This window comes from Engraulis encrasicolus, chromosome 24, assembly GCF_034702125.1.
Source record: "Engraulis encrasicolus isolate BLACKSEA-1 chromosome 24, IST_EnEncr_1.0, whole genome shotgun sequence".
Taxonomy (NCBI): domain Eukaryota; kingdom Metazoa; phylum Chordata; class Actinopteri; order Clupeiformes; family Engraulidae; genus Engraulis; species Engraulis encrasicolus.
In genome coordinates, this window is record NC_085880.1 from 21822019 (window position 1) to 21832018 (window position 10000).

Below are 10000 nucleotides of genomic sequence, written 5' to 3' on the forward strand. Positions count from 1 at the left end.
AGTAAACAGAGTAGGAAGAGCAAATGCACAATGACAGATAAATATATTGCATTTGGTTTTGAAAATGATTGCGTTCCAATTGATAGATAATGTATTACAGTGGCAAATGAAAACACGTAGAACAAAAACGCAGGTACAATTTGCAATCTCAAAAAAGTAAAACCATTGCCGAGGCTACTTCAATACTGCCCCCCTAAACTGGAAGCGCGATCCGTTTAAGTAGCCTGGGCTAGGACCCCAATATATCAACCCAACAGGTAGGCTACAGTAAAATAACAACGACACAAACATATTATATAACTTATACACTTGGTCTGACATAGTAATTATGAAATTCTGGGAAATCCACTTACCTCTTCCAAAATCTGATCTAGTCGACTTAGAATAACGGGCTCCACCTGTTCCAGAGAGATCCAACCCGAAAGCTTCGCGTCTCTCTGGCTTTCCAAACTGTGGATCCTGGACTGTAGTTCCGAGGTCTTCAGGTAAATCAGAGTGCAAAATCCCAAACTTATCAAAGTCAACGCGACGCAAACTGTGAGACCAGAAAGGTCCTGCCAATTTCCCCAAAAGCGCTTTTTGCAAGGATGCTCGCTACAAGTCCTCTCCGTGGCGGACGGAGGCGAAACTTTCCACTTTTGACTCTCTTCCATGTTCAAACCGACTCAATTAAAATTGCATCCAAAAGAAAATTCCAACGGGCATCCAGAGATCAATTGCAGATGAACAACCAACCAAGGAGAGAACACCAAATCTAATTTAACTTTTTTGTGAGGAGGTTGCGCAGGACAAACAGCAGCTGTCTTCTGCGCGTAACCACCTGATGAACTTTAGAATTTAGAATTCCGTCGCAATATGAAACAAGACATGCTGATTTGTACTTCAGGAAAATTCATGCGGCTAAGTCCTGTTGAGAAGTCCAACGTTCTACTAAATCGGTGCGTGCCTCCACTCTGCCATTTGCCGAGCTCTCTGCTCCACGGGACTGTCTGTCGCGCTCTGAGTCTCTTGCAGACTAACTAACTGACTTGCCAGTGCTGGGACGCTCTCGTGCTCGCTGAAACTCGACACACTCCCCTTTTCCCTGCTCAAGTGGTTACCGGTACTCTTTTGCTACGCCGACCAGGACAAGCTCCTCCTTTGCGTTTATTTAGGCTAAACGCTGGGGCGGGATCCACGGCGCAGCCGACCCCGGCTTTGATGCAGCACTCGCGGGGGATATTTTTAGGCCCTCCGTGGAACGAGCCACTGTAACCCCTCCATCTCGGACACACAGCAGCGGCATGCCGGCACACTCTAAGGACTTTGGAGCAAAACACTGCAAAGCGAGTTAGACAAGTTTATGATGTCTCCTCCTCCGCAGCACACACACTATAATAGGGCCATGTATCAGATTTTCAGGGCAGAGATCAAGTCCAATTTTAATCTTTAATCTCGGGTAATCTCATACACATAATGACTGAAGATGAAGTGGCACATATTGGCTGTAGCATATGTATTGGTTACCAAACCACATCTCCCCCACACACACTTTTCCCCTCCACCCCATGGCAACAGGGCAGTTTGGCTTCTCGTGTGCCATGTCGACAGGCAAGCAGGCAGGGAGGGCATAGGGTGTGGGACTCAGTGCAGGTCAATGCACAATCTTGACTCAGCCTCTCCCACAAAGCAGTTGATAACGCACTGCAGCGCAGTCAGCCTATCAGTGAAAAAGACTTCCTAGGTCAAAGGTCATGTTTGGCCACAGCTGTAAAATAAACAGCCAGCAGGGCTTCACAGGAGCTTCCTGCTCTTATCGAAGTCCTGTGTAAGCATTTCCACCAGCAGCGCTTTAACCCGACACAGGGCCACACAGGGCCCCAGGGCCTATAACACCCGTACTGGGGAAGTAGACATGTTTGAAGACAGGGGCTGGGCGACAAATCGATCGCAAATCAACATTGTGATAGAATTCAACTTCAGGGGGTGCGGCGACTCAGTGGACTTAAGTTTTCCAAAACTTTTTTGTCTTGCGAACCCCCTAAGCCTTTTTGTCTTACTATGAGTGCCCCCTAACTCATGCTCTATATCTTCTCCTTTATCCTTACACGACTATGTGCTATATATTTATATTATAAAATATTTTCACGTACCCCCTGCAGTGTGCTTGCATACCCCTGGTTGGGAAACACTGGACTAAAGCCCTGTACCATTATATCAGATACCCGGGTTTGATTCCGACCTGTGTCTCTCTCCCATTCATTTCCTTTCACCATCTTCGACTGTCCTATCTTAATCAAGGCTACATAACCCAAAAAAATCAGCTCCATCACAATGACGAGTGCTAAAAATATGGAATCGATGACATGGCACACCCGTAGAAGTCATTTGGTCCACACGGTAGAAACATTCAATATTTCATCTGTGGTCAGATGGTTTGGTAATAGAAGCCTATGGGTCCATTCCAACAGAGAGAGTAGAGAGAGAGAGGTTCCATTGGCCCATTGTTTCCTGGTTCTATTATGGCCCCCCTTTAGGCAGACCTAGGCAGACCTAAGGACTGTTCTATTCATTGTAGGAGCATTATGACACGGCCCTTTAGGCAGACTGGAACCTGGTCGCGTTAGGTGCCCATAGAAACCTATTATGTTGGCATATCTCTATACTTAAAGAATCTCTGATTCCAATATCCAAACTCCTGTCCTCCCTTGTGCTTGTGGCCTCGGGATGACGTTGCAAGAAAAAAAGTTGTCCTTTGAATCATTACCTTTGGTATGTCTTATCCATGACTACAGGCCCTGGAAGTGGAGGCAGATAGGTAGGCAGCTCAGGTAACCCCAACAGGGAATGCAGGAAGAGCGTCAGGTGTGTGTGTGTGTGTGTGTGTGTGTGCGTGTGTGTGTGCGTGTGTATGTGTGTGTGTGTGTGTGTGTGTGTGTGTGTGTGTGTGTGTGTGTGTGTGTGTGTGTGTGTGTGTGTGTGTGTGTGTGTGTGTTCGTGTCTGTGTGTGTGTGTGTGTGTGTGTGTGTGTGTGTGTGTGTTCGTGTCTGTGTGTGTGTTCGTGTCTGTGTGTGTGTGCGTGTTTGCGTGTATGTGTGCGTGCGTGCGTGTTTGTGTGTCTGTAAATAGAGTGTGTGTGAATGTGTTTGTGAGTGCGTCCATGCCTGCCTGCGTGCGTGCGTGCGCGTGTGTGTGTGTGTGTGTGTGTGTGTGTGTGTGTGTGTGTGTGTGTTTGTGTGTGTGCATTTGTGCATCCCTGCATGCGCGTGTATGTGTGTGCCTGGGCATCTCAGAGGAATAGATTGAGCTTGGCGGCTCTTTGGGCAATCTGGAATGGGACAAAAGACGAGGTAATCCAAACACAAGGCGCCACAGAGGACTAGATTGGCTGCCGTATCAGCTGCAGGGCTAATCTGTACTCTATGGGAGGGAATCGTGTGTCCAAACAGTGGAATTAGTGGCGGCAGCTAATTTGGAATGGTGACAGTGGTGGTGGATTTGGATGGATGCATTCTGATGGTACGCAGACCTGAATAAGTAGGATGGATAGTTGTCTTCTGAACCCTGGAAGTTTGTGTGTGTGTGTCTGTGTGTGTGTGTGTGTGTGTGTGTGTGTGTGTGTGTGTGTGTGTGTGTGTGTGTGTGTGTGTGTGTGTGTGTGTGTGTGTGTGTGTGTGTGTGTGTGCGTGCGTGCGTGCGCGAGCGTGTGTGTGTGTGTCTGCGTGTCTGTGTGTGTGTGAGAGAGAGAGAGAGAGAGAGCGTGTGTGTGTGTGTGTGCGTGCATGCATGTAGTATGTGTACTGTATGTTAATGTGTAGCCTATGTTTGTGTCTTTAAACACATCAATATGTGCCAGTCTCTGACAGGCAGGCAGGCAGAGAGGCTGTGCGACAGGGAGGAAGCTGCACAGAGGGGCAGTGGTGTAATAACTGTGAGTGATTAGTGTGTTTGATGTTAAGTGCATAGTTTCCTCGACCTCTCATTCAAGGTCAAGGGGGGTTATAGATGCACACAGCCTGGTACAATCGCGTACTGTGTTGTGCGTACACAGTAAATTCTGCAGTGTTCATTTAACACTTAGAGAGTTGATTTGACATCATTTGGACTTAAATGTACTCTTTAAGTGTTGAATTAACACTGCAACATTTACTGTGTACAGGAAGAGGAGATTCTAGCGTCATGCCTCCCCTCCTTGGGGCGGCTGACCACAAACCAAAAATGTTTGCAGGTTAGTTTGATATTCACAGCACTGGTTTTGTAGCAACACAAACAAAAAATGCTTGCCCGTGCTTGTCTGTAAAACAGCAGTATATTATTAAAGTGCAATGGATGTGTTGTGCTATTGTTTTGGCAGGCTCTTACAGCGTGTCTCAGTTTACTGGTTTTCTTTTGCGGGCTACTGTGCATAGCTAGATACATTATGATGTGCAGAACAGATTCTCATTTTAACACGGGTACATTCATAGTTAACCATTTTCACAGTGTTTTCTAGAGTATGTGCAGGGCGTTCCAAAACATGTATACACACTTTCAATCTTGGGAAGAAGGCTGTCATCAAAATTCATGCAATTGCCAAAGCCCAATAGAATGACTTGTTTTTACTTTAATGGTTTTTTATCACTTATTGTCAAGCTGATGACAGACATATATGCGATGAGACCCAAAACAGTCACTGGCAGTGAATACAGCCATTGAAAGTCAATGCACAACAGATTCCAAAAAAAGTGAAAGAAAGTGAAAGCCCATTGGGAATCTCCAACTCCCATTGTCATTGTGACACAGCACTCCACAGCACACAACATTGCACACAACGAAATTGCATTTATGCCTCACCCGTGCAAGGGGGCAGCCCTCAGTGGCGCCCCATGGGGAGCAGTGCGGTGGGACGGTACCATGCTCAGGGTACCTCAGTCATGGAGGAGGATGGGGGAGAGCACTGGTTGATTACTCCCCCCACCAATCTGGCGGGTCGGGAGTCGAACCGGCAACCTCTGGGATGCAAGTCTGACGCCCTAACCGCTCACCCATGACTCCTGGATGGGCACATGTGTGTGATTCACATTTGTCAGCAAGAGCCTGGACCAGAATGGATGACAGTTTGAGAACAGGTGGTAGCAAAACAAGGGATGTACCAAATCAAAGATTTGGTTTCAGATTCGGCCTTGTTGACAGGTTTCAGTTACGGTGATCGGAGTAGGAGTTGGAATTCCGTTGATGATTCGGCCAAATCTTAAGCAGTGCATTAGGTATTCGGCAGAACCTTTAAGATTTTGCTCAAAATTACAGAATATAAGAACCTGTTAAGAACTTTGAATTTATTGCACTAAAGGTTTATTATGGCACCAATAACAACTCCTTCATAATAGTTGGGATTTATAGACCCCCGTCAGCTGATTCTAAATCCATAGATCAGCTTGCAGAATTGATATCTAGATTCACTGACTCAGAAGTTCTGGTTCTTGGGGATTTTAATATTGACTGGCTAACTGATGCCTCCAAACATCTTAGAGATGTTTTCTCAAGTCTATTTTTGGATCAACTTATTAATGATCCAACAAGACCAAACTCTAATAACTTTAGCAAATCATCTCTTATTGATCTAATTTTTACAAATAAGATGAACAAAATTAGCGCAACTGGTGTTTTTGATTTAGGGGTCAGTGACCACTGTCCCATTGCCTGTATTAGGCACAGCACTCTAACCAAAGCACTGCCTCGCATTTTGGTTAAAAGAACTATGAAACATTTTAATGAGCAAGCCTTTTTAAATGATCTCTATGAAAGTGACATTCATCCTCACAACTGAAATTCCTGATGCTGACTTGGCTCTACAGTTTTTCTCAAACTCATTTATTTGCATTGTTGACAAACATGCACCTTTTAAAAAGATAAGAGTAAAAAGTAGAACAAACCCATGGGTTCACCCCTGAACTCTCCTCTCTTTTTCAGTCAAGAAATAAGGCTTGGTCATTAGCAAGGAGGAGCAAGGATGCCTCTGACTGGGCAAGTTTCAGGAAAATCAGGAACAGATGTACATTATCTGTAAGAAAGGCTAAATCTGACTATTACTTTAACCTTGTCTCTAGCTCGTACTCTGATCCTGCAAAATTCTGGAAGGCTGGTAAATTACAAAAACAATAAATCTGTTACACCTATGCCTTCTTCCATTAAGTTTGATGATTGTCTACTACAAGACAAATCAGACATCTGCAGTGCTCTTAACAAACATTTTTCTTTAGCCAGTCAAAGTTTTGATAATAGCAATAATCATTCCTTTATGCCTAGGGCTGGACATGATATGTGTATCAGAGACAATGTCAGAGACGATGATCTGGAATTTAGGCTTCATCCTGTGTCTAAGCATACAGTGCTATCTGCTTTATTAGCAATTGATAGTCGCAAATCCACTGGAGAAGACCACCTAGATCCCCTTTTTCTTCGCACTGCGGCATATATAATAGCAGAGCCATTATTGCACATTTTCAATTATTCTATTTCCACTGGAGTTGTCCCTACACTATGGAAATTTGCACACATTACCCCGTTGCACAAGGGGGGTGATAAGACTGACCCTAACAACTATCGACCAATATCCAAGCTACCGTGTCTCTCAAAAATACTAGAGAAGTTGGTAAATGATCAGCTCAAAGAATTTCTAAATACCAATAATATTCTGAGCCCTCTCCAATCAGGGCTTTAGGCCTAAACATAGTACAGTCACTGCTGCTACTAAAGTTAATTTGATGATATTATCACTTCTCTTGACAAGAAAAAACATTGTGCTGCCATCTTTGTGGACTTATCCAAAGCATTTGACACTGTGGACCATTCTCTGCTTCTACAAATTCTGCCTGGTATTGGTTTTAGTGCAAGTGCCTGTAAATGGTTCCAGAGCTACCTATCAAACAGACACCATACTGTAAAATTGGGTAATACTCAATCTGACCCCCTGCTAATAACCAAGGGGGTCCCACAAGGTTCAGTATTAGGTCCGGTACTCTTCACCATGTACAAAAATAGCATACTCTCTCTCCTTTCCAACTGCTCTATTCATCTATATGCAGATGATACAATTTTGTATTGTGTTGCAGATTCTGTACAGCTAGCATTGGAGAATTTGCAGCAGCAGTCTTTTAATATTCTACAAAATGCCCTCATTGGTCTTAAGCTTCTACTTAACGTAAGCAAGACTAAATGTATGGTCTTTACTCGATCTAAGCATGGCATGAAAATATATCTACTTTAGATGGGTCTGTTATTGAGAGAGTATCACATTATAAGTACCTGGGAATCTGGCTAGATGACAAGTTCACATTCAAGAAACATACTGACTGTCTTGTCACTACGCTCAGACAAAAGCTATCTTTCCTGCACAGAAATAAATATCACTTTCCTGTTTTCTGCAGAAAAAAGTTAATTGAAGCTACTTTTCTGTCTTCCCTTGACTATGGTTGATGTTATTTACAGACATGCACCACTCTCTAATCTGAAGGCACTTGACACTGTCTATCATTCAGCTCTTCGTTTTATTACTGGGGATCCATATAGCACTCATCATTGCCTGTTATATGATAAAGTTGGGTGGGCTCCACTTTCTCACAGAAGGGACATGCATTATTTTATTTTTATTTTTAAGGCCCTCACTGGTAAACTCCCATTTTATATTTCATCTCTTTTAGTTTGGCACTCCAACCCATATCAAACCCGCAGCAGCAACTTTTTACTGGAGGTCCCTTATGCCCGCACTGAACTGGGTAAAACGGCTTTTAGTGTCTGTGGACCTTCACTTTGGAATACCCTACAACAAAGGATAGGTCTTCAAGCCTTAGTGTCATTAGAACATTTTAAAGTAATACTGGGAAGTTTTTTATCACATACTTGTACTTGTTTTAACTCATAAGTTTTAATTCATAGTTTGTCTTAATTTTTACCTCTTATATGATTTATGTTGCATTGTGTATGTTGTATATATATATGATTTTATATGTGTAATTGTTTGTTTTACTCGACATCATTGTAAATGAGGGCTGGGCTCTCAATGATTCTTCGAGTTTAAATAAAAATGAAATGAAAAATGAAATATTTGGCGATATTTGGCCTTGTTGATAGGGTTCGGTTCCAGTGATTGAAGTAGAATTTGGTATTCGGTTTCTGATTCTTAATCAGTGGATGCCGTATTCGGCAGACCATCCTTATAAACAATAAAACAATATCGGTATGTAAGTTGTATTACTCATTGACTTATACAAGACTTAAAAAACACCTTGCTTTAAGGGTGCGTGCATTTTTCGGAGACTCCATGAAGTGTGCCGTATGTTTTTATTACATGCTTACACTACACATGCCGAGACCTAACCTCGCACCTCTAAGTAACCTACTTACGAAATGCTACATCTTTGCATATTACACGTAGACTATATACACACTTTGTTGTAAGTGACACTCTTCCTAATTGATGCATCAGGGGCACTAAAACAAAGTATTAACCTCTAGCTCTGGCAAAGACTTACGGAAAGATGTTTCGTGCATCTGACCACTCTAAGGCAGTAGCCTGCGTGGCATGCCCACTCCTTGCAGATTAATTGACTCACATGGTGTTATGAGATCATGGACATGAAGTGTAAACGAGCAGTGGAAAACCGATCATGCAAATGTCACTGCTGCGCTGTGCTGTGCTGTGTGTGTGTGTGTGTGTGTGTGTGTGTGTGTGTGTGTGTGTGTGTGTGTGTGTGTGTGTGTGTGTGTGTGTGTGTGTGTGTGTGTGTGTGTGTGTGTGTGTGCGTGCGTGCGTGCGTGCGTGTGTGTGTGTGTGTGTGTGTGTGTGTGTGTGTGTGCGTGTGTGTGTTTTGTGTGCCGTTCATGTGTGTGAATGAACTGTTTAGAAGTACATTTCTGCTGGAATCACGATGTCACTACAAACAACTTGCGCTCTCTGTTTTCCTCTGGTCATTTCAGTGCTTTGGACAGCCCCTCTGCTATGGATCAAAAGAAACCAGCGAAAAAAAAACTGGCGACAGAGACGTGCGGCGCCAGTTCTATTTTTGTATTTATTAGTCGTGGTGACTTAACAAAACTAGACAGAATTGTATGTAGGTAAAAAACAGTAGTCATGGTGTAATGGCGGGTGTTGGATGAGGGTGATGTGTTGCATGTTACATAATCAATAATAGTTGATTTCCCAATGTCAAGTGAAACACCCAGTGATTGGATACTCTTTGATGAACTCCTCGGAGTTCATCCAATCACTGGGTGTTTCACGCCCTACCAAGCCTGGAACACTTGACGTTGGGAAGTGGTCAATGAGCAGCTGGTGTGCCTCAGCCTGTGTGGTGGAGAGAGAGCATAATAGTGAATGCTGCTTAAGTATAGGGGGATAGCCTCACGCGCCATCCTACGTACCTCCGCCAAAAGATTGGCTTCGTACTAGTCTGGTAACTCTTTTCTGTGGAGCGATGTTGGCCGGCAGGATCTGGCCGGCCAACCCTCCCCAGAAAACAGCCAATAAGCGAATAAGCACCCCACATGGGGGCAGAAGGGGAAGGACGCTCGTGACTATAACGTAAATGCCTACGCTATGTTGTTGTTGAGTAACTGTCGGCGATTGGGTGAGAGCTGTCCAATCATTTCAAACCATAACAGAGTGCAAACTTTCCGCTTCCTGCAGTTGCGTCAGATCAAACAACCTCCAGACCATGCATACAAAATAAAATGGTTCTATTATGGGATGGTCAGGACCAGGCTAGTAGGGGGCAGCTCCACCCAAGAACTGGTGCCACCGCTCAACTCATCATTGAAGGGAGTCACTCCCACGGACTCTGTACCTGCTGATTCAGAAAAGAGGAAAACTGTGGGTGGATTCCAATATGTGGACTCCCGTCCTCCCTTGCTCACTTGCCTGCTTGTGACCTCGTGATGGCATCACCAATGACATCTTGCAAAACCGCAATTCTAGTGTCATTTTCTCATTTGCAATTGGGATAGTGAATTAAGTACAGTCTCCCAAAAGTTGTTGTGGCTAGGC

At 44.0% G+C, this 10000-nt stretch overlaps 1 protein-coding gene across 1 annotated transcript in view; it reads right to left on the minus strand.

The window, feature by feature from the left end:
- col13a1 (collagen, type XIII, alpha 1) overlaps positions 1 to 1078 on the minus strand; it is a 195335-nt gene extending 194257 nt beyond the window's left edge. Inside the window, exon 1 of the mRNA XM_063192101.1 lies at positions 354 to 1078. Coding sequence (XP_063048171.1) covers positions 354 to 653 — 300 coding nt within the window. The 5' untranslated portion in view covers positions 654 to 1078. The remainder of the gene's footprint in view (positions 1 to 353) is intronic.
- Positions 1079 to 10000: the final 8922 nt, after the last annotated feature.